Consider the following 25493-nt stretch of genomic DNA (forward strand, 5'->3'; position numbering starts at 1 on the left):
TAGCTAATGGATATTTTTGTAAATATTTAGAGCCAAGTCATGGATCTCCCCTCACTAGAGGTTTCCCTGAACTCCATAAAGATGGAAAGGTATGCTTGAATTTGACTTTACTGCTACAGAGGAAGTATAGATATAATTTAGATGGGTGCCACATGTGTTTTTTAGTGATTAAAAAACCCTCCTTTTTTCATCAAGAATAAACTTAGCACTTATAACAGTATCAACAGACTGTAAATTGTACACATTCTTTTTTTAACAAAATATATTTTAGACAGGAAAAAAAGCAACAGCAGAGGTAGACATGCCAAATAAGTCACTGTATTCCTTAATCAAAATAAAAAATCCTATAAATGCATGCATATTAATAAAATAAAGAAGTAATAAATATCCATGTGTAAAACCATCTATGTGCTCTGGCTTAATTTGAGAGGGAACTGTGGTACCATACTGTAGAAGATCCAAATTCTGAGATGTTTCTTTCCTAAAGAAAATGATTTTCATTTTCCACAAAATGAATGGCACCTTTGCTCCGGCCATGATACGAAATGGTGACCTTACATGGGGCAAATGAGCAGCACCCTTGTTGAACTGAGGTGCCCCAAACTGTTTCCTGTGCTTTCTGATGTGTACAGAAATCATGGAGAGCAGCCAGGCAGCCAGCTCACTTTCCCTTGCCATCCCACCATAGAACCAAAGAAGGAAATTCCCAGTCACCTTGCGGATGTGCTCCTGCAGCCCCTTGACCCCGTACATCCTCAGCACGAACCAGAGCTTCAGGGAGCGGAACCTCCTGCCCAGGGGGATTTGCCAGTGCTGCAACCCAGAGAGAAGAGCCCGTGTCAGAGGCCACCACTGCAGTGACACAGCACAAAGTATGCTCTGCCATGGTTTTGAAGTGACCCACATTGCCACATCCTATGGGCAGGTGCTGGAGGTGGATCAAATAATAGAAGAAATATCTATTCCTGGTTTATTAATCCCTGTTTATTAATGCCATTTAATACTCAAAATTTTCAAATTAAAATTGGCAAAGGAGGTTGGAGTCAGAACAGAAGGGTCATGAGGCAAATCAAATTTTCTTTGTGCATCCTGAATTCTCCTCAAATGCTTTAGAAAAACAAGTATCTGAGAAACTCATGTACATTGGCTCGTTTAAAGTTGTGGGGCTAGCATCTACAAAGACAGGCACATTTTCCATTTCAAAACAACGGTGTTTCCATGGTAAAAGATTAAAATAGAGATGCTTTTAATTTTTTTAAAATAGTGTTATTCGCTATGTCAAAAAGAAAAACAAAAAACCACCAAACCCACAACTTTAGAAAATTTCTTTGTACTGCCTAAATCTAAAGGTATTGCACATGCAAGACAATTTCTGCCTTTAAACATTTTTTTTTCAAAAAACAAAAAAAACACCCAAATTTCTGTTTGTTAAAAAATTTAGTGAGCTGCATCCTTCTGGTAAAGAAACATAAAGTTTGGAATTTTATGGTAGTAATGGAACATAAAGTCCGAACAATAAAAGAACATACAAGTAATAGTATTAATTATTACATTGATGTGTACTTACCCGATAGTCTGTTACAAGACCTGGAAGTTAAAGAAAAAATGTTCACATTGCATCATCATCACAACAGCCAAAGACTTCAATCATTCTAATGTTATTGAAAAAGCTGTATTTTAGCTATGCTTTACATCTGCTGCAAACCTCTGCATCATCAGTGTCAACAGGAGCACTAAATATCTAGCTGGGTACTTGGAGGCATCTTAAATGAAGGTGCTTGCAATAACCTTTGTTCTTTAGCTAGTCAAAATATGCCACTAACAAACAGTTTACAGAAGAAACACTATTTTCCTTTCTGTATACTGCAGATACTATGGAGATGACAGATCAAATATTATGTTTCTTTTCTTCCTGTAGGGAAAACAAGCAGTAGATAAAATAGCTATTATTAATTTTGGTTTAAACAGTTTGCAGAATCCCCAGACTCACCTCATAACTCATTCTCTGCTGTGAAATGTCTTTGCCTTTACCCTAGTGAACTGGTAACACTCTTTAAAATAATCCACCTTTTATACTCATGCATATATTTGTTGCTAATTCTTCAGGATATCTAGTAAGTGACTTGAAAAATTGACTCAGAATTCGACATGTTCCTGCTTGGAGAATAGTATTCTGCAATTTTTTATGGTTTTTCTTTTGATGGAATGAAAGTCCCTTACACAGATGGACTAAGCCACAAAGTAGTCCAGGAAGGCAAGCAGAGGGCATTATCAGCTGTCCTTTTATGTAAGCACACAGTGTCAGGATTCACCTGCCTTTCTTTGAATCAAGGAATTCAACTGATTTCACAGTAAAGTAAACCTGAATACAGTCAGTTACTTGCTTTAAGCCAGTAAGAGACATTAAACTGGTGTAATGTTTAAAGCACTTCTCTAGAAAGCATCTGCTTAACTTATTCTGCTTTATTTCTCTGCATTGGAGTATAAGCTTCATAGGAGAGTATGTACTTGGATTCCTTGGGAAAATGCTAAATGTTCCTGGAATTGTTAAAATGTTAACTGGAAGGTTGAACTGTAGCTTCTGAATTTGACCAGTATATGCCATTTACATAATTTTCAGCCTTTATATTTCTAGGGGAAAAAAACAAACAACTTTTTTCTGTGTTACAAGATCTCTTGCCAATGTTCTCTCATTTGCAGCCAAAACACTGGAAAAAACATGGTCCTTCTTTCCCTGGAACAGAAGGACATTAGGTTCTTTAACCTGTCACTATGTTGGTTTCCAGGTGGTAAAATACTTCAAATCCACAAAACAACCAACAATCATCAACCTGTTTCTGGTCTTCTGGAAATGAATGTGGTTGTCTCTGCTTGGTAACGAGGAAAATTGATAACATTCACATTCTTCTGCATTGTAGCAGCCATTTCTGTTTGATAGCTGCAAGACTGGTAGCAAAGAGAGTAAAGCAACTGGTGACAGATAAATAATCCTACGCTCCTGTAAGGGGCTATGTCTAATGATCCACAACAACGCCTTTCACAAGCTGTGAAGCAGAATGTAATCAATGATTAGTGCTTGATTCCTTGATTACAAGCCTTAGTCTTACATCTGTATTTAACCAGGACGAATTGCATTGTGGGAGCGTATGTGGTGTTCACAATAGAGTATAAAGCTGCACTCTTCTAGCACTGCCATGAGGATTTGACCTATATCCTGGGTTGCCAGGCAAGCTAGTATAATCTTTCTGGTGTGGTGATGCAAATCACATAAAATTATAATTAATGACAAAATAAAGACTCTCCCCTTGGGGACACATATAATTGCCATATGGTTAATAAGAGTAATTGCTCACGGACAGAGATATTTTTCCGCTCATTTAAATTCTTGAGTGAGAGATAAGTGAATTCAGAAATACCACTTCATTTACTTAGTAAACCAGGATAGGAATTCTCAGACCTGAGAATACTGAGAACTCAAGACCCTCAATTTGGCAAGTTGTATTTTCAGGAGTGCTGACATCCCATAAATCACACAGGGGTCAATGAGGACTGCAGCACCTTCATCTAGCAAATTTGACCGTGTTTATTGAAGGAGTTAGTGTGGGTTGGAAGTTTAACCAGAGGCATTTGCATTTGAAAGTGTTGTCCAACTCCTTAGAAAATTGATATCACGTGGGAATGGAGCATAGGAAAAAAAATGGCATCCCTAGACTGCTAGTAATCAGTTTATCTCCTTGAAATCAGTATGTTAGATCATGTAACATGCTATCCCACTTCTGAAGGCAAGATGAAGGCTAAAATACTCTTTCTCCAACGGGGTGACAAAGTTTTTAGGTCGACTAGGTGGCCTTACTGAAACTACCTGTTTTTAAGAAAGGTTTGGTTTTCTTCAGGTGTTATTTAACCCAGGTAAGACCAAAAGTTCTTGTATCAGCACTATCAGTTGTCCCAAGAGCATATTTTCATTTTAGTTTAGGCTGGAATTTTTTCACCTGAAGATAAATATTTTTAATGTGTATGTTAAGTAAAAGCTAATGCCTTAAGTGTATTTGCTGAAACTTGTATATTCCATTAGAAAAGGCAAAAAAGTATATATTTTTTTCTTAATAATTTGAGCCTTTAGAGGGTGAACATCAGCTCCAGAATTACTGCTTGTTCCTGTTTATTGCACTGTTCTATGTTTGCATTCCTTGGAAATGGAGGAAAGGAATAAAATGCAAGGTTTATGTCAGTTCAGGATTAAGGCACATGAATCCATTTTTCCTAGGATCTTTTAGTGAATAGTGGAAGTCTGGATGGTATTAATTTAAATGTCAATGTGTTCATAGCCATAGCAGGATATACTTCTGAACACAGATCAGCACCAGCAATTCCAGGAAAACTATGAGGTTGAGTATATGGTAAGACCTTCTACAGATGATTCACACTTTTCAGAAAGTTATGAGGGAACTTCTACCATATGTTGACTCTGCACTGCAGTGACCTTCATAATTATTCAGTTAATAACCAGATGTGTAAAAATGGGCTTCAGGAGGGCAAATACCACTCTGCAGTTGCTAGGTATGTGCAAGGACCATCACTAATCCATTAAGGAGCTTTGTACAAAGCCTGAGATTTTTAAGTTCTTTGTGAGCATTTTGCAAAGAGCTTTCATGAGGATTTTGTACCAAACAGATAGTCCGCTCTTACTGCCTTTGCCTACAGCCAGTGTAAGAGCATGAGGGCTACAGCATAATATCCCAGAAAGCTATCACTCAAAAGCAGAGCACAGACAGCAAACACAGTTCACCCCTTCTTTGTAGTTTCTGGGAGTGTTTTTTTCTTCACATGTGTTTCTGAAAAATTTGAATCAGAGCTTGCATGAATAACTAAGAAAAAAAGTCACAGGCCTTAGAAACTCTAAATCAGATCCTGAAATCATTTTGGAGAAAGATGTGTTGGGGAAGACAGGTTAGGGGACTTGTTACACAACACCCAATAATACATTTATCTGACAGCCAAAAGATAATGAGAATTTTCTCAACACTCCTGCAATCAATCAGTGGTAAGTCTGCAACTGGGGAAATCCCAATACAAAAGTAGTAATGCATAATGCTTTATGAAATTACTTTCCTTGTACTGCTTTTAACTAACTAAAATCTCACTAGACAAGTATTTGCACTTTAATGAGCTTAGCTCCCTAGAGTGCTCAGAAAATGGAAACGGCCTCCTAAACAACTTGGGTAGTTTAAGAATTGCCGTTTTCATCTTAAGTCCTTTTTTTTTCCCATTAAATATCAGAGTGCAAACAAAATAATAATAATCTCATTTAATTATAAAATTACCAGACTCCTGATGGTGATGCTGCAGGTAAAGAGGTTCTAATTTAAAGGCACCTATTAAATCTGATCTTTTTTTCACCCTGTATAAAAAAAGAAAGAAATCAAATTGAGAAATTTAAGAATAAAGACTTAAGAGATTAAATTTCTACAAGAAGTGAAGTCAAATTGAATGTGTTTAAACTGGCATATTTCCTGAGCACAGCCTGTGCCATTTTCAGTGCTTTTTCACAGCCATATCAGTACTGTACTTACAAGCAGTTAAGTGTAAGGCTCAGCAGGAACGGGCAGCATGACTGCACGACTGCATATTTAAAAACAGACAAGAAACAGACATAGAGGATCTTTTTATGGTGATAGACACTCACACCAGAATGTGAGACTAGCTGAGGCAATGTTAATGTTTGCAGTCAACAGAAGTTGTCTTGAAATTACTGCAGTACAAAGCTGCGTGGGAAGAGCTGTTGCTTCCTAAACATCGTGCAGAGCCGTGCTGAGGCTTTGGGGGTGCTGGCCACTGTCTCTCCATGCTGCTGTGGAAGCAGCAAGAGCAGCCACTGGAAGGGACAAGCCCCCAGTTCTGACTCTGGCTCCCCTCTTGTACCACCCTGCCATTAGCTGGATCCTCTACACAATTCCTGACAGACATTCTACAGCACAATGTTACACTGAGAAGTGTAACTTACTATTGCCAGCTAAGGGGTGGTGTGACTGGACTGAGGTTCAAAAGCCAGTGTGTCCCTATTAGAAAGAATAAACTGTGTTTTGTCAGTGATTAATAACAAGAGTTTTCTGGTTCATGGTTCATGCTGAGTAAGACTGACTCACCTTCACAAATGTTGGGGTTTATAGAGGCAGAAGAAGAAACAATAATTCAAAAAGGGAAAGACTGCTACATCATTATATTATGCCTATAAATATATTACAAAGTAAGCCAAAATTACATCAAAGCAGGGATACTCTAAAAGACAAAAGTCCAAACCTTTTTTCTATGTTTTAATGGTTTAATGTAAAATTGTAAATTTCTAAGTAAAAAACCAATTACCAATATTTTAGTGTGTATGTATAAATGCACAGGCCAGTACATTCTCCCAGTCTCAGTCACATCTAGACTGTGGTAATAAAACATCTTATTCAAACAAACAAAAAGCCTTCATCTCTCTAACGGTCAGGGAAGTACCAAGGCCAACAGGTAAGTATTTGCCTTCATGGGAAGTACATAGCTGAAAATAAATAAACTTATGCATATGAAAAATAGCAACAGATTTTCAGATGAAATAAAAACAATCAACAACCTAATTATTGCTAAAACTGTCCTGTGGGCAAAAGGAAGAAAACAATAATTTAAAACAGGTTTAATTAGGATAAATATTTTTAACAGATTTTAAGTTGTTCTAATGTAGTTTATTTGAAGCATTTGATTACTTTGGTGTATATATATGTGTTTCAGTAGCTCATTCTCCATGCAGCTAATCCAAAGTACAAGCAATGTCTTAAGATGTTTTGTGAGCGCTTTACTTCTTCTCCTGTAAGATGCTGTATTAAACAATGGGAAGGGTAACTATTCTGTAGCAACATCTAGCTTAGAACTCACAAAAATGACATGGAAGTTTCTGTAGGCAGGGAATGCAGGAAGGGTGCTGCTGCATTCTGCAAGCCAGTCCACACCTCAGCCAAGTCCTAAGGAGCTCCAGACCAGAGTGCTCAGTGCTTAAGGTCTCTGCCATAATGGTGGGCCCCCACCTTGGAGCCAAACCCAGTGTGTTGAGTGAGGCAGCCCCTGAGTAGTCTGATGCTGCCACTCAGATGGAACTGGTAAGGAAGGAGATGTCAGTACAGCTGGTAGCTTGCAATGGATACTCAGATACTTCTCCTGGAGAAAAGGCTGGTACCTGCACAAGGTGTGCACAGGTGAATGACCTGCTGTCAAATGGCTGCATTACAAGACACAGATAACAGGCTGTGTGGTAGTGGAGGGACTCAAAAAATATGTGGCTCCAGAACCATCCACCTCCAGGGGATGCACTGAGCTTGAGACACCTTGGACCCTGGTGATCAAAAAAAAGCAGGGCTCCAACCAGCCTCCACCCTCCAACATCCAGAGCAAAATCAGGTATGATTCTTTAGAGGTCTAAAGATGTCTGTGAGCAAGGCAAACAAGGAGAGCCTACATCAGGAGCCATGTGGTAGTTACTATAAAAAGAAAAGTTCAGTGACTGTAGTGGGTGGCTCTCTGTTAAAGGGGCTCTGAGGCATGCATCCACCAGCCTGAAAGATGTTCCTTGACTACCTCTCCAGAGGAAAATCATAGGGTTAGATGATCTCCAGAAGTCCCTTCCAACCCTAACGAATCTGTGATCCTGTGAATATGTATTTCACAAATTATGCTGGTAAATAGAATTTTTTAAGGCTGGAGGTTATGCTAATAGACCAAGACCTAGCCTAAGTAGCACAGATACACATATTAAGTATTCATAATACAAAATGCACAACAAAACTCCTGGTGAAATAAATAATGAAAATCTGTGAGAAGTGACTTACTTGAATTGCACATCTGCAGCTTTTAACTGCCTCACTCTATTTTGTGCATTTTAAATGAGAGATAAAAAGGTGACCTCATATTATGAACCAGCAGGAAAAATTCAGTTTGTGTTCAAGTAGATTGTTCAAGTTTGTTCAGCTGGAGTTGGGAAGTGAAATACAATTTCACTTCAAGCACTCTTCAAGACCAGGCTGGATGGAGCTTTGAGCAACTTGGGCCAGTGGAAGATGTCCCTGCCCATGACAGTGGGGTTGGAAGTAGATTTCAACCCAAACTATTCTGTGTTCTATGATCTACAGATAAGTATTTCCTGTAAGCATCTTCTTCCAGTTACAGAAACACCCTTCCCAATCAAAAGTTAACACTTGAACCCCGAAAATGGTAATAAAAGTCAAAAATACCAAGACTTTGCAAGATTATTATTTTCATTCTCCCTAAATGAAGACACTTAGTCCTATTTTATAATATTCCAGAGCATCATTTAAACAAGTCAGGCAAAACTGACTGTAGGTTCAAAAGAAAGTCTCTAAAGGACTCTGATATTTGAATATAGAAAATATACCCTTCTTGGACTGGCTTTATTAAATTCCTTTTTATAGGAAATTGACTGCTCTTTTCTGTACATCAGGAAGTCTGAGAATATTTTGCAAAATGTTTATAATTAAATTGTCTCCAAATCTGAAACTACATCAGTGCCACATATTGCACTGAGTAGTTACATAATTACATCACAGATCTAATGGGTAGATTATTTTAATCAGCTAGCAGAGAAAAGAAATGCAATGTTTATTGGGGAAAGTGCTGAGGAGTCTGAGTTATTTTGAAGTCTGCTCATCAATGGATGCTTTGGTTCTGAAATGGTGTTCAGTGTTTACTGAACTCCTCTTTCCATTCTACCGCAGTATCTTACTTAATAATTTTCATAGATCCTAAGATAATGTATTCTTCACAGTTACTTTTTCTTACCATCCTTCATCCTTTATTATTACTTTTCACCTCCTCAGGGAATTTTACAGTTGGTAAGACAGGTGAATTTTGGACGTGGGCCTTAGAATTAGCTGGACAATGGACTTGGCTTCAAGCCAAAGAGCTTAAGTGTCTATTTATTCTGTGTTAAGTGAATAACCCCTATACAAAAATGCCTAGCTGACTTGAAGCCTGAGTGGCTATAGTCATGAAACTTTTACTTTGAGTAAGGAGATGTTGCAAGGTCTCTTCAGAGTCCTTCTACCGGAATCTTCCTACCTATGAAAACAAGCACTTTATGCAATTTCTTATCTAAAAATAAAAACAAAAAAACCCAACAAGAAACAAAATGCAGAAAAAATATTTTCCTAAGTCTAAAGTCAAAGCTTTACTAGGAATAACCTAAAGTCACCTGAGATGGGAACTAACAGTGTGATTGTATATAACTTGTTTTACTGGAAAGCCAGATAAAATGCCTTTAACATAGTTCCACAGCATTTTCAGGGAAAGCAGAATTAATGAGAAACTGAATTGTTAGGGACTAGACTGTGGTTCCTCATTGTTCTACAAACATTAAAGAAAATGATAGTGTATTGTCTAATTTGCAAGTGGCTATGTTTTTAGCAATGTCTTTGAGTGATGAGAAAAAGATGGGAGGAACTAGGAAAGGAGTTTGTTGCATCATCTTCCCACTTCCTTGCATACAGAGACACAGCACGTTATGGGGTGCTGCCACAACTGATGAATTAGGGTCAAAATGTAAGCCATCTACCGTAAGGAAAAAAAAAACCACAATGTGTAGGAAGATTCAAAATGCCTACATCAGCTGAAATATTAAAGTAAAAACCATAATATATTACCTGAAAAGTCAACTTTGCCGGGGAAATTAAAAGAGATGAAGGTTAACCAAAAGCAACTGAGTGATCACTGTCTTACATTAATTCCTCTTTTAAATAAGGTGACCTATTTCTGCGTGATGTTTGGAGTCTTCTTTTTTTTCTCTTTTGCAAATTTTGTTCTTTTACAACTGAAATTAATGTTTTCATTTATTTTGATAAATGGTCTGCATTTGTTGAATAGCTGTTTTGCTAACAATTATCATTAATTGTGACACTGGTAATCATTTTGTTCAGGACAAAATCGGATCATCTCTGGAATGTTTTTAACAAACCCATGCTATTATTACTGCCATGATACTTTGCTTTGTTTGAAAGTATGTCTATGGGTTTCTATTTCAGCATCATTTAATCTCAAAATGTCTGGGCTGTCATCTGGGAAAATTGAAAGTCAGTACAAAATTGCATAAATAGGCCTTTTTGAAATCAGCTGCTTTTCATCAGCCAAATCTTCAACATTTTTAGAACGGCTTTTAAAAGAATCAAACCAAAAAAAATGTTATGGAAAAGAAAAGGAAGAAAGAAAAAAACAACCTGTTTAGCATGATGTTCATTGCACTGATATGCTTAAAAAGAGGTTTCTTATTCATGTTTTAAACAGTCCCAAAATGGAGCAAGTATAAATCTTCAGAATTTTTGGGGACTTCCTCTCTCTTTTTGGAACATAATACAGAGCTCAGGTCTCTTTCAGAACTTTGTGGTTTTGAAATTTGGATTAAATGAAAGTCTGAATTCTGTAAATAATTTATAAGATTTAAAGCTATGCAGTTCTTCTCATTTCAGTTGAAAAATATAAAGAAATGTCTACTCCTAGGAAGAAAGACTAATAAAACCTCATTTTTGTTTCTTGTAATGTTTCCCTTTACTGAAATACTTACCACATTGCAGAGCAGTCAAAATTCACTAGGAGCCATTTGTGAGGATTAAAGTTAAATGAATCTGCAAACTGAGAATGGATAAATAAAAACAGAATTACAAAAGAGAAATCATGTGATAATGATATGACTTTGTCAAATTGTCTGTATAATTATAAATCAATTCCTGAATCAGGTCTTTATAATGTTCATATTGATGTCACCTTATTTAGTAACTGTTGGAGTTAAATCTTCATTTATTTTGGGAGTGGAGTTCACGTTAGGTATGGAGTTAGGCTAGTGGTATTATCAACATTTTGAGCATTTTTTTACAATTATACTTTCTTGTTACAAATGTTATGGAAAAGTGTGTATCTTATTGTGATCTTAATTAATTATATAAATAAATTTGCATACTCAGAAACATTCACTGGCATTCATATCACATTTTCCAATAACAAATCCCTATGCTTTCTACTTCCAAGGATATGAAATTAATATATACAAAATTCATATATAGTAAGAAATGATATATGTAATTCAGAATCTGCACATCATATTCCTTCAGAAAATTACAACTGACTAGGAAATTTTTTTTCCTTTTGACAGGGTCTTTTCTTTCACTAGAAATTATTGTTTCATCTAAATCAAAAGAAAAACCACCAAAAAGTAAGCACTTGCAATAAATAAATATTTATACACCATGTGCCAGGCCTAGTTTACTTGACATGTTTAGGTGGAGCATCAGAAGAAACCCAGGCAGGTAAAGATTTTGGAAAGGTTTCATCCATGTTTTCTGTTTTAAGAAAGGCAGAAGGCACCAGCCTTAAAAACCTGGGGATAGGGACCTGGCAGCACCAAGGTCTGACTATTCCATATTGCAGTTTTCTGTTCTCATTTGCTTCTCATAACCTTCCCTGTCACCTGTAAACAATTAACAAATGCTCTAATAAGAGAAGATGATCTGCCTGTCCCTCTGTCCATCTATCTATCCATCTATCTAGCTATCACCCTGTACTTTGTAAAGTAAGAAACCTATTCATGGTTGTCAAATATTTATCTTATGACAAATGCTGGCCCAGACAAGGGATGCTGTTTCATTTCCTTCAGGAACCAATAACAATAATTTAAAAAATATTCCCCCACAGGAAATTACAACAAGCTTCATTTGCTGATAAAAAAGAGACAAAAAGAAATGCTTTATTTGTGAGGGGGGTTTCCCTCCTCTTCTTCATTACTCGCTGCCTATCAGTGCTGTGTTTAAACTTCTGGCTTTACCAAACAGTAATATTTTCTCCACTGGCGTGGAAGACAAGGAATTATCTGACTGAGGGGAGCAGCAGGAAATTGAAGTACTCTTATCTAAGCAACTGAATGCCAAGCAGCTCTGCAAGGCAGCGGAAAAGGAACAGCAGTGCTGTTAGGGGAATATTTCATTCAGGTCTCTTGGTTATTAAACCTTGTCTGTTTGAGATAGAGCTACTGGCTCTATAGTATATGAATTTCAGGATGTAAGAAGAAAACCAGACGTAATGAGCTCATTAATTTGTCAAATTTTTTTCCCCTCATTTTTGTGTAATGTAGGATGCTGCAAATATGTATTTAGCGATATTTGGGGAAAAGTTCCTCTTTTTTATTTGTTGATTCAGTACTAGTTGTTATTCTGAATGACAAACTTCTTATAGAGGGGTACTCACATAGTCCCAGTATAAAGCATTAAAAATCTACAAATTTAAGTAATGCAATCGAATATACAGGGATTTGTAGTGCAAACTGGGGTGCAGCTTACTCAGAGATTCTGGAAGAGCCATTAATCTTTGCTGCATAAAAAACATACAAATTCTATAAAAGAGCAAGGTTTCAGCAGGCTGCTAGAGAAAAAATACTCATTCACCTCCACTCCATTTAAAAGATGCCTGAATTCAGGGCAGATGAAAGCACTTCCCGCATAGGCTGCATCAATATGCATCCAGATATTTTCCTTATTACCTAAAAAAATAATTGAAGGAAATAAATTAAACAGCTGATTAAAAAGCCCAATTATTTTGCATGAAACCAAGTGCCTGAGATATTTCTCTTTGATGTTATTATTTTCCCAATTTAAAATTAAATTAAGAGATTAAATGTTTCCACCATCTGGGTTTTCATTAATATATAAATTGTATATGTAACGTATTATTTTTCCTTCCCAATTCTACTGGAAAAAAGTTACAGAAGCATAGAATCATAGAATATCCCATATTGGAAAGGACCCATAAGGATCATCATCTCTAGGTTTATCTTACTAAAATTAACCAACATAAATTGTTTTGTGGTTTTAATTTAAGAACCATTATAAAATACACTTTCAAAAAACGTATATAAAGATTTAGCTATCATTTGTTTGCTAATAAAACTGCTTTAGCAGGAGGAGATAGAATATTAGCTGTGCTCCCTACTTCTAACTCATGATTCACAAACACATTTCTAAACAGTATTTTGTACATATTGATAAATGTGCATGCACATGCTTTTGAACTTGTGCAGCAAACTACTTATTTCAAGGATGGAGACAGGCAAAAGCAAGCACTGAAATGCTGAGAAAGTGCTACTTTTGATTAGTCACTGAATGGTTTCTGCAGAAGTATTTTGGCATATGAGCAGCTCACATATACTCTGTAATTAAGTATTCACACTCTACGAGAGAACACTGTTTTAATGCATTCAGTAACAATTATGGTCTATCAGTTGACGGCTGAAGCCCACATGACACTGGTCATGCAATAATTCTGATGGTTACTTCCACATACAGAGGTACATCCACTGAGATCTGCAGTCTGGCACCAAGTTCATGCTGAAATTTGCTTTATTGTGAACTAAATTTTCTTTTTGCATGAATTTCTGGGAAAGCAAATAAAATATTATTCACAACATCCACAACTTAGGTTTGTTTTAAAGCATGTTGAAATTTTAACTGATTATCGATTTTTAAATATACTTGGTTTGAGACACTGCCTTCATATCACAGCAGCAGGACTGCTGCTCATGTGTGCTAAGGATAAGATTAAGCAGAAAAGCTAGCATGAGATTTCTGACTTCACTGGTATGCCATCCTTTTGGCTCTGCTACACAAGCAGGGAATCACTGAAGTGAAACACGTGATTATTGCTACACCTAAACGTATTGGTGTCACTATTTTAGTAGGCCTTCAGGAATAACACAAACGGCAAAATAATCTGTAGCTGCTAAGAAACTACTAGAAACCTGTTTAAAAAGAAGGACTGTGAGAAACCGAGTCACTGGGTCCTGTGGTGAAAGGCAGCAAACCTCACAGAGCAAATGACCACCACACAAGCCCCTGAATAAATTAAGAGGACCTCAAATCAAGCTGTGTTTCTATGAAGTTGCTTCCAGTGGCTTACAGCTATGGATTTCCTGTTCTCATTTGAAGAGATATGGTGTGCTTTGGTAACAATTTCATCAGCCAGCAAACATGGGATTTGACCAAGCCCTGCTGCAGATCAAAGCTTGACACAACAAACCGTAACACAGAAAGAAACACTTATGAAGAGTCCATGACTCGATCACTGTATTAAACACACTGGCATTTGTTCTATTTTCTTGGAAGAGGAAGGAAATTGGGAAGGGGAGAGCAAGGATTAAGAATAGATGGGGATTTTTGGTGCATATTTCCCTACCTTTTATCGTTATTAGAACCAGGCAGAAACAAAACACTTGGTGCAGAGCAGAATTAAGAGTTCAGTTTTCCCTGATATTCAGCATTGTTCTAGATGCCCTTGCAGGGCAGAAGGGCTTGAAGAAGTATGTTACAAACTGAGGCCCTTACAGTAATTCTTAAGTATTCCAAAATATGTCCCACCCCAAGAAAAGAAACCCTTAAGGCAATGTCCTCTAACCATTTAACAGCTTGAGAATGCACATTTACTGCTTGACCTAATATTAGAAATAAAACTGTAACTGAAGGTCTCATCTATAAGTAGCTTTATTGTATTTGGACACTGACACAGCATGATGTCCTGGAAATGACTCAGCATGGCTTAAACTGGTATCTGAAATTTTAGAAAGAAGCAGCAAAGACTTACAAATAGGACCCAGTTCTAACAGTTTGTCAAAGGAGCAGCAAGAGGTGGTTCCAAGTGTTGCACAGAACTGCAGAGCCAAAAAAAAAAAAAAAGTGTTACAGCATAGAAAATTACCAAAGGAGAAAAACAGTCTGCAAAGGCAGCAATAAACAAAAATACAAGACATTATAGAACAAAAAAAAATGTAGTCCCTTAGTAGAACTTTTTAGACTGTGGGTTGGTTTTTTTCAAAGCTCCCATAACAGTCCATTGAAGCAGATGCATAAAATAAAATGTTTATAAAAAATTGAGTGATAAGTACTGTAATATAGACACAGTGCTGTGCTGATGCTATATTTTATGTATTTTCTGTAAGTTCCACATGCTTATTGTATGCCTCAATACTACCTTAACATATGCAAATCCCATCAAAATGATTTGCAGTTCATGGTACATAAGCAAGTTCTGAATTTGGGCAATTTAAAGGTGCTGGAATTATTATTGACAGAATAAATTGACAAATGTTGCTGTCTTGATCAGAGCCACTGTAACAGAGATTTGTAACCAGTTTATGCTCAAGAGATCTGCAACCTGGAACCTGTTCACTAGCAGCATATGTTCTCTACTTGGCTTGCAAGACTTTTTCACAGAGAAACTTCTTCTCCCAGATTCATCCAAAAACACTGGAACATTTCTTCCTTTGTTCTGTTCATGTCTCATTTAATGTATCCTTCTGTGTGACCAGTGGGCCAAAATCAGAGGCAACATAAATGCTGAAGTCTCCCAGTAGGAAGAGAATATAACTAGGTGAAAATGAACTATTGTAATTTATTTGGAATATGCAGGTAGAATTTTAATCAAAAACCCCCAGCTACCAAGGGCATATAAACCGACATTATTTTTCATTGCTACACTTATGGTTTAAACACCTTGTCTTATTTCTGAAGGCTGAGTATGGTTTTTGTAATTTACTAGATTTTTTACATAATAAAAGACACTTTACAGTTTAAATAGGCAAATAAAGTATGCTGTGTTATAGTCAGAGTATTGAAATAAAAAATAGTTAGATCATTTATCCAAGGTCACACATAAACTACAGTACAGCTAGGACATGATTATAAAAATGCCAAACTCAGAATTTTGCTTTTTTATTTTAGTATTTCTGGTTACCTTTTGTGCCAAGTACACTGTCAAGCAACATTTTTTTCCCTACTGTTTTTCCCTACATCTGGAACTAGACACAATTTTCTGTGTGTATGTGTCCCTTAGCAAATTCCTGATGAGACCAATAAGAAGAGAAAGGAAAACCTAAATTATACTTGTCCATCCAGTGGACTTTTCAAGAAACGAACATTCTGTCCCAGAAAAACTTGAAAGAAGTAATTATTAAAATAAAAAAGGGACAATTCAGTATTTTTTCTATACTAAGCTGCTAAGAACCGGAGTTTAGAACAAATACAGTTCTGAAAATGAGAAGTAATTGTAGGTATATAGTTAGTAAAATCATAAGCTAATATATTTTTCCTTCAAGATAATCTCATCTTTATCTATACTGGGCCCTATTCCTGAGACACAGAAGAACAGAAAACTGAAGTGCCTTGAGACACATTTAAGAGTTCTCTGGAAGACTAATCACCCACTTAGAGAGGCTGCTTTGAAAAGATTGCAGGCTATTTTTTTAAATAGCAGGAAAAAATTTGGTCTCAATTTTTCCTAAGAAGGCACATATGTATGGAGTGAAAATATATTTATCACAATGGAGGATACCATGATGAAAATGCCAGGTTTTTAATATGCATAAGGAATATGCATATATTAGGAAATAAAAAAAAAGAGTGCACTATAGACTTAACTCTGCTTTTACACATATATTTTATGGTAATATGGTATGAATTTTCTGACAAGATCAGAGTGAAATTGCCTTGGTTAGTCCAGCAATTAAAATAATGATGGAAATTTCATAACAAAAAGTTATACATTGTTGTTATTAGTTTTGTACTCCAGTTAAAGTATTCTCCCAATCAGGATAAGAAGTATGTCTTTTTCAGTGAGAGATTATATGAGTTCAAACATATGCTTAGTTGTTTAAATAATGGTTTATTCTGTAAAGTATACCTCAATTTCTAAAATAATTTTATTTTCCCCTCTGCAGGTGTCTAAGCCTCAAAGCTACTTTCTTTAATTCTCAGAAACCACTTAGGCTGACACCATCTGCCCTTGTCAGGACTCTCATTACCCCAACTCAGTACTACAGAATGAATCTAACTCAATTTGTAGCCTGTATAACACCAGAAAAATCACATTTGTGCAAAGGGCAGGGGACAGACTGCATCACAGAAATGGGACTGATGGCTCAGTATAGCCTGCAGGCCTTTTCCTTTTCAGGTTGTGCACTTCAAATTTGACTCAGCCCTTGGTTGTGAATACAAAGCAGCTAAAATGCTTAACTCAGTCATCTCATGTATTACTTTCCTGAAATGGAGAGCTATGTCAGGAAACACACATGCACCTTTATAATTCCTGAGAGCAATTACTCTCAATCTTTTCAACTGGAAGACCTCATACAGCTATTGAAAAGATGTGGACACATTTTGCATGGTTCCACCACAAAGCTTTTCATTTGCAAATAACTAAAACGAGGCAGAACTTTCAATGTTCGCATATTGTTTTTATTTTCTCCAATTCAGTTCTTGCCAGCTTGCACTCCTGAGAATGTCTGTGGCCTGAAGAAAACTGCAACAGTTCTCTAAACCACCATTCACTATTTTACAGAACAGCAATCATTCACAAACTGTGGGTTAAGAAACATCACCCTAGACATCTGTATGTGTCTGAAGAATGTTTCTTCCAAATGGAAATCTGTGGTCAGGATCTAACTGTTCTACTGAAAAGATGGCTCATCTGTCAGTCTGATTCTGATTTATTGTTTCCTGAGTGAGTCTGGATACAAAAAGCCTGCTTCTTAATATCCTGTGGATCACGTTCAGAAGAGTCATTTCATCTAAAATCAGAGAGATTTCATGCTGGGCAGCAGACAATTGTGTTGTAGCAGCTCTATATTTGTTGAGGTCATTGAAGTATATTGTACATTGTATATGCCAGCTGCAATCTGTCAGTGCTGACTTATGAAAGACAGCACAAATCTTACAGGCCACCTACACACGTTTAGGTGAGCTAGGCACCTAAGCAGTGGGCACTCTATCTGAATTTAGGAGTGCTTAACTTAGTGGTCTTCACTTTTGAGCATCCCAGCCAGCATTCTGCCAACACAGAGGCCTGTGTCAAGCTGGGGGCACAGGGCCCAAGTGAGAGAGGCATTTACACACAGGTTTAACCACCAGTGTGTGTTTACAGTTAATGAAATGGACATGACTTCAGCACGTGTTTTAAAGCTCCCCCTTCACTCGGGGCCAGATGAAGGGCTGCACATCATCTGTGCTGGGAAATGGCTCCTCAGTAAACTGTGGCTACTTTAGTGCCTCAACACCTGACATGGTTAAGTGCTCTGTTTTGCAGAGTCTGCTTGCTTTACTATATGAAAATATCTCTGTTTCAGTTTCTGCAAAAGTATTTTGAAAGAGACGAATTAACACAAGTCTGAACTCAGAAATAAAACAAAAGTAGAGATCAGGGTACCCTAGTGGCAAAAGCTTTTACTGAACAAAATTATATACACATTACTAGTGCTACAGGACATTGATGGTGGGTAGGAATGCAAAGATTCCTTATAAAGACAATGCCTCTCCCCCAAAAAGGCTGATTGCCAAATCCTATGTATGTGAAAAGCAAACCTTTTGTCAACAGATTGCTGTAATGACAGAACCTGTATCACATCAAGCAAACCTGACCCTGATTCTACACTCACCTTTACAGGGAAAGCACTGCTATCAAGTTCAGTATAATGATTCTTCATTTATTCATTAAGAATAAGAGGAGGAACCTGCCTATAAGGCATTGCAATTTACTTGTGTTTTCTTTTTAATCCCTTACAAAACCTTTTCAGTCTTCTAAGAGAGACTGTAGGAGCTTGGATGCAAACAAGACATCTTCATTAGGAATGATGTCTCTGCTGTCACAAGTCTCTTCAGGCAGAATTTCTTCCATCAAACTTGTTGCTTTGATGTTGAATCACTCCCCTTAGTGAAGGATCAGTGAATACAGGGAGACAAGGAATCAAGTGGCTAAGGTGTTTCCTTGGCAATGTGCATATCTTTGTCGCCAGAACAAAATACAATAGCACCAAATTACTCAAGAACAAAAGAAATAGAAAGGCTTTTGAAATCTGCAAGCCAAAAAAGGGAGCACTAATACAGTGCATGGACTGCTGCTCAGCATGACAGAGAATTAACACACCTTTTGAGTTAAGAGGCCAGCCATACTGATAATGAGATCTAGTCTAAGCTAAAGCTGACATATTTTATGTATACAAATAAGTGGAGGACTCAATACAGGCTGTATTAACTCAGGCAGAGCCTCTGCTGTCTTTGAAAGCTGCACAGCTAAACAAACAGAGGAAGAAAAACAGCAGTTAAATCACCCTTTGTAAATGTGTCACTGAATAATAAATTAGAATTTTTTTTCTCTTGTATGCATAGAAAAATTAATAAGGCCTGAATATTTATGAGGGGCAAGTTGCTTTTTTTTTTTTTTTGCTAATGGACGAAAGCTGAGGAAAAAAGACATTTATAGTTACTTCATGAAGATGTGATATCCTGCTGTACTTGTAATTATTTAAAATTAACAGTAAGATATAGAAACAGGATACTGTGTAAGGTATTATGAGCTGGGATCATAACACAGAGAAAAAAAACAGGGTCTTGTGGCTTGTTCTTCACCTCAATAGGTGTGTCCAACAGAAAAAGTTCTTTTTGGAATCCCTAGAAATGCTTTTTTTCTCAGTTATATTATAAAGCAATTGACAGGATGTGCTTGGTCATCCTAAGGACTCGCTAGTTCTAGGCACCCTAGAAATTAGCAGTGTTCCACACATATGAAAACCACTTCTCATTCTAGTCATCCTCATATTACATAAAAACATTCTCTAAAGGTTAATAACAAGAAGAGTAAAAAGATTATATTTTCAAAAGGGCCTGGTGAAATTTAAGCTTCTTTGTCCCATTTGGCACTAATCCATGAGTATAAGCAAGCTTAATCTTCTAATTCTTCTGAAAACAGTTCATAGAAATTTAAGTCACATTATCCCTTTTCAAAATGTTACAACATGAAAGAAAAGAAACAACCATTGTTGGACATGACTTTTTTGTGAAAAAAGTGACTTATTTTTGAATCTCTTAAAAAAATCCCATTTCTGAAGTTCTCAGTTTCTAAATTAGCTGTGTAAGGATTTTTTCTTCAGTGGAGGCCAGTAAAAACATATTCTCTGCAGCATGTTATACCCCTTAATAAATCTATATAGCCTGTGATCCTTATCAAGTTTAGTAGAGCATAATGCTTGGAAATAAGCAAAGATTTTTTTTGGTGGTGTACAAAACCACAACAGAAGTTACTTACTTCATAGGAAAAAAACAAATGGCAAAATCTTGTTTTAACTTGAAGTAATAACATAGTATTCTGAACTGGCAGGAGGAGCAGATCTGATGAATAAGCAAATTTTCTTTTTGATCAGATACTTATGGTAGAACCAAACTTTAGTATTTTAGCTAATCTAACAATGCTCTATGTCAAAACTTGGGGGATTATGAGCTTAAGATACTGATACATAACTATATTTGCCCTTGCTGTCCTGCTGTGAAAGCAGGAATTTCTGGAGAAAAAAAAGTGGACAGGTAACAAGAAATGGTGACATCTAAAATTTCCACAGCTGCATTCTCTATAGCTCACTTGTTAGAGATTAATTACATACTCACAAGCACCTGACTGCATCTGATCTTGATGATATTTTGGGGTATATTATGGAGGTTCATTTTTTTGCTAAAGTACTATCAAGAGGAAACTATTGTTTCTTGAAGACACTTGAGCTTGAGATAGCATCATTTAATTTATTGCTTTTACACTTGTTTTATTTGTAAGTGAGTTGGAACCTGAAAAATAAAGGTAAACAGTTCAGAATTCAGGAATTAGGACATTATAACACTGCAGGGCTACATGTAACTACAAAATTGAAATTGACCCCAAACATCATTTTGCTGAGAAGTGAAATCAGCTGCTCAAATTTTCTCCTCCTGCACAAAAAGGTATGTGAAAAAACACTCGTGGAACCTCTCCTAGTATTCTAGTCCAGCTGCCTACCAGTGCCTCTGTTAGGGATGAGACCATCTATTCATGTCAAAAGCATCTTATCAGAAGCATTAAATCCACTGACTTGTTAAAACCCAGTACTCACAAAGAAAGGTATAAGACCAGCAGCTTTGTCTTCATCCAGAACTTTCTTCAAGGCTGAACCACAAACACTAAATGTGTCATCTGAAGGAACATTTTTAATCTTCACAGCACCAATTAATGCAGCCCTTTCCACAGAGGAATGAGCCTACAAGGAAATGGGCAAGTTTTAAGACCAATACCTTTTACTGGAAGGTAAGAAGTTCATTTGAATTTGCAAACTAAAAAAGTAAGTCCTTTCAAGTAAAGCATACTTGAGATCCTAGAACTGTTGATCATATGTAATAGATAAATACTTCTCCTCCTTTCCTATAGGTAGATGGACACACACACACACACACACACACACACATATATATATATACACATATACATAAATACACACATACACAAAATAAACTAATAGCAACCCTGACATACCCTTGAGACCATTGCTATGATCACATTAGACAAGAGTTCCATTAACCTTAGTGAGAGCTTTAATTTACATGGTAGGATTGATGTAGAGCTTCAGGATTCGGCTCTAGATCTATCAAAAGATGTGCAGATAACCCTCTTGTCTGACAATGATTCAGGTGCTTGCTAGCATATTTTTATGGTGTATAGCTTTTCTGAACTCTAAAATTATACATGTCACAGTATGGTACAGACAGATATTGTCTTACACAACCATTTTTTCTGATTACATACTAACTACATTGTGGTTCAATCATTCAGTCACTTTTTTAGGGAAGTAAGGATCATTCCCAATACGTGTTTACAACTCTTCATTATTTACAACACTTCAATTTAATTCCCCTGAAATAATATTGTTTTAGAAAATAAATCACATCTCTGTTAATAAAAATGAAGTTATCACTAAGAAATTCTCATAAATTTGTGAAGTACAATAGAATAATAACAGGAATAAAAACTCCATGGACAACGAGAGGTACATTAGCCACAAAATAATCTCCTTTAAAGTGTGATTAAAACAAACAAACAGGGAAGCTACTTTACCCTCTATAATTTCATTAATCATCATTAATTTGAAAGAGGAAAATGCCTCACCTTTTTATATCATGACTATTCTCATTCACAACTTTCTTGTTGATTCTTGCCAGTGCCTAAGACTGCTTATTAATTCTATTTCAATTTAGCATATAATCACAAAAATAGCAATCCAGAATTTTGTTGAACTAGACTAGATGAAATTTTTGCCTTTCAGCTAAACATATTTCTGGAATGACATGTTTTAAAGACAGATGTACCATCAATTTGTATCTCAGTAGTGCCCCTTTTTAATGTGCTTGGTAACCAATTAGGCAGCAGCTTGAGAAAATGAGGAAGCCTAAACTTGAAGTATAACTTTTTAAGGGGAAAATGAGGTGTGTGGCATAGCAATATCATACTTCATTCAAGTGTACAATGAAAAATGTATTTTAGAACTTATTTATACTAGAATTGCAAATAAGCAAACTACAATAATACAATAATGCACTGAGGTTGTTAGCCAGTCAGAACCCCTAAATAGCTTCATCAAGACTCAAAAACCTGCAAGATTCTTTTCCAGATGCATTCTGGTATTGTTGGGCTCCATCAGTAAATGGTTTTCCCTTTCACAGAATGGCTTGAACTTTCTTTTGTGGATTATTGCCTATGAGTCACACAGGTTTGTTCTTAATGCAGAAGGAATGGTGAGCTTGGCAACAATCTGCTTGGAAAGGTCAGCAGTATCTTAAGGCAAATCCTTCTGTAAACATAAGATCCTCTGACCTTCAGTAGACAGGAAGGCCTGTCAGTCCTCATTTCAGGTCTGCCTCTTGTATGGGACAAAAAAGTCAAAACAAGTAAAAGGTTTTGTGCATCACTGGGTTGGTCGGAGCTCTGGGACTGGTGATCTGTGCAATACTGACCTTAGGGTCCCAAACAAACAAAAAGAAAGGATAAATATCCTTTGTGCCTCTTGAAAGCAGTTATCTTTTCTCATATTTTCTTGTCTTGAATCTTCTTACCATGCAAGTGTAATCCCTCTTCCCACCAGCAAAGAGCAAGTGTGGTGTTAACAACTTCTACAGTGCTCTCTAACATACACTTAGTAGTAAATCAAAGCAAGGCTGAAACCTGGCCATTTTATTCTGCACATCCTATATTTCTTTAATATAAACAGTAAGTACTAAGAGAGGAGTTTTTTCTGTCTCATTGACATGTAGGTAAGAAAATGTCACACATATTAAGAGAAACAACAGTGCATGGCCCTTCAGTAGGATTACAGTGTCAGCAGCAGAACTCACATGAGCAGAATTTGTTTTCATTAACATTAAAAGCCTCTCATAGTCATGGCCTGCTGAGAATTTAGTGTTACTCAGTCTGCTAAATACCACTCACAGTCAGAAATCAAGGATTATGTTTTCTGTTTCCTTACAAGTTTTCTTAGTTGGATTGGCAGATGGATATCTTAAAGGTTTTCTTTTTTAAAAGAAAAAAAATGTTTTCTCTTCTTCAAGTACTGTGACTGATTTGATTTTATTCATGCATTAGGTTTTTCTGCATACATGCACCTGTACCCATGCATGCATATAGGGAGAGGATATTTGCTTGCACATGTGCTTCTAGGAGGAAAATACTGTATGCACATATAGATATAGAAGACTGGATGTAACAAAAGGTATCCTAGACTTACTAAACATGACTGAAATTAATATCTAATTTAAATATCCTTATTTACTTCAAACAAGCTCTTATAAAGATGTTTAACACTGACATCTGGATATTTATCCTTTATATTGTGAAAGTACATATGACATTCCAGTTCACTTACCACAGAATCATAGAATGGCCTGGGTTGGAAGGAACCTTACAGATCAACTGGTGCAAGTCCCACTGTCACAGGCAGGGACATTTTCTACTAGACCAGGTTGCACAGAACCCCATACATACTGGCCTTGAACACCTCCAGAGGTAGGACATCCACAACTTCTATGGACAACCTGTTCCAGTGCCTCACCACTCCCACAGTAAAGAATTTCTTTAATATAATACCCTACTTACAGTTTAAAATCATTTCCCCTTGTTCTGTACATGCTCTTGTAACAAGTCCCCCCATGTCCTTCATACAGGCTTTAAGTCTTAATTATGTCACCCCAAAGCCTTCCCTTCTCCAGGCTGAGCAATCCTAATTCTCTCAGCCTTTTCCCATAGAAGAGGTGCTTCATTCCTCTGATCATCTTGATGTCCATCCTCTGTAATTGCTCCAACAGGTCCATGTCCCCCTATGCTGTGGCCCCAGAGATGGGTGCAGCACTGCAGGTGGGGTCTCACCAGAGCAGAGCAGAGGGACAGAATCCCCTCCCTGGCTCTGCTGGCCGCGCTGCTTTGGATGCAGCCCAGGACATGTTTGGCTTTCTGAACTGCAAACACACTTTGCCAGCTCATGTCCAGCCTCTCATCCACCAGCACTCCCAAGTCCTTCTCACAGGGCTGCTCTCCATCTGTTCATCCCCCAGCCTGTGTTGGTATGGGGGCTGCCCTGGTCCAGGTGCTGCACCTTGAACTTGGTCTTGTTAAACCTCATGAGATTCCCACGGAGCAATTTTCAAGCTTGTCCAGGTCCATCTGGATGGCATTCCATCCTCAGGTGTGTCAACTGCACCATTCAGCTCGGTGTCATCTCCAAATTTGCTGAGGGTGCACTCCATCTCTTTGTCTATGTCATTTATGAAGACGTTAAACAACACTGATCCCAATACAGACCCCCATGGAACACACTTAGGATGTACAGTAAGATTTAAACAACCAAAATCAAATAGTCACCAATCCAAAGAGTTTATGCTAAATTCACCTGCCTATTCAGATTGCTGAAATTGTTAAGTACAGACACTGTGTTTCCAAGTTCATGAGAGGTACTCACCTGATCAGAAGCATAAGCCACCAGCCTGCCCATGATCTCTGTTTTTGTCAGCTCAGGCTTCTCTGACTGCACCTGTCTGATAATCTTTGTCCTTGCAGCAAGCAGTGCAATCAGGGTGGCCTCGCTTGCACTTCCCTGTGGGATAAATTGAGGGAAGATTCAAAATGAAAACATTGCAGAAGGAGAAAAGCAACATTCATTCTGTGTTAATCTGTGAAGTAGTTAACAGAAAATGCAGATGAGAAACTGCAATCTTATGTTTTTTAAAAATATGTCTGACAGCAAGGGAGGAATCTCTGTTTGATCTTGGTCTCCTCCTTCCCAATGCCTCTGCCTTTTCTCTTAAATCTCTATGCTTGTTCAGTTTAGGCAACAGCCTCGCAACCAAGTGCTACAAAGCTGGACTCACTAAGACTTAAATGTCTGTGAAAAGGCTCTCAAACCAGGCACCAGTCTGCTCTTAATTCATAACAATGTCAGAGTAACTGCTGATTTCTCTTGCTCCAGATTTCTGCACATCTAAGTTCCATCACAACCTGAATGCCCCTTGATAGAGTTCTCACTTCTATCAAGACACATGCCTAACTATACACCTTCTTTCATATTAGAATTACCTTGGGCAAGTAAA

The 25493-nt window shown here is 37.1% G+C and overlaps 1 protein-coding gene across 1 annotated transcript in view; it reads right to left on the reverse strand.

Moving 5' to 3' along the window:
- DDC (dopa decarboxylase) overlaps positions 1-25493 on the reverse strand; it is a 63026-nt gene that overhangs the window by 13327 nt on the left and 24206 nt on the right. The window contains 8 exon segments of the mRNA XM_054517259.1: positions 715-813; positions 1568-1587; positions 5325-5401; positions 10601-10668; positions 12471-12565; positions 14659-14725; positions 20981-21124; positions 24866-25000. Coding sequence (XP_054373234.1) covers positions 715-813; positions 1568-1587; positions 5325-5401; positions 10601-10668; positions 12471-12565; positions 14659-14725; positions 20981-21124; positions 24866-25000 — 705 coding nt within the window.

Source organism: Molothrus ater, chromosome 1 (genome assembly GCF_012460135.2).
Source record: "Molothrus ater isolate BHLD 08-10-18 breed brown headed cowbird chromosome 1, BPBGC_Mater_1.1, whole genome shotgun sequence".
Lineage (NCBI taxonomy): Eukaryota > Metazoa > Chordata > Aves > Passeriformes > Icteridae > Molothrus > Molothrus ater.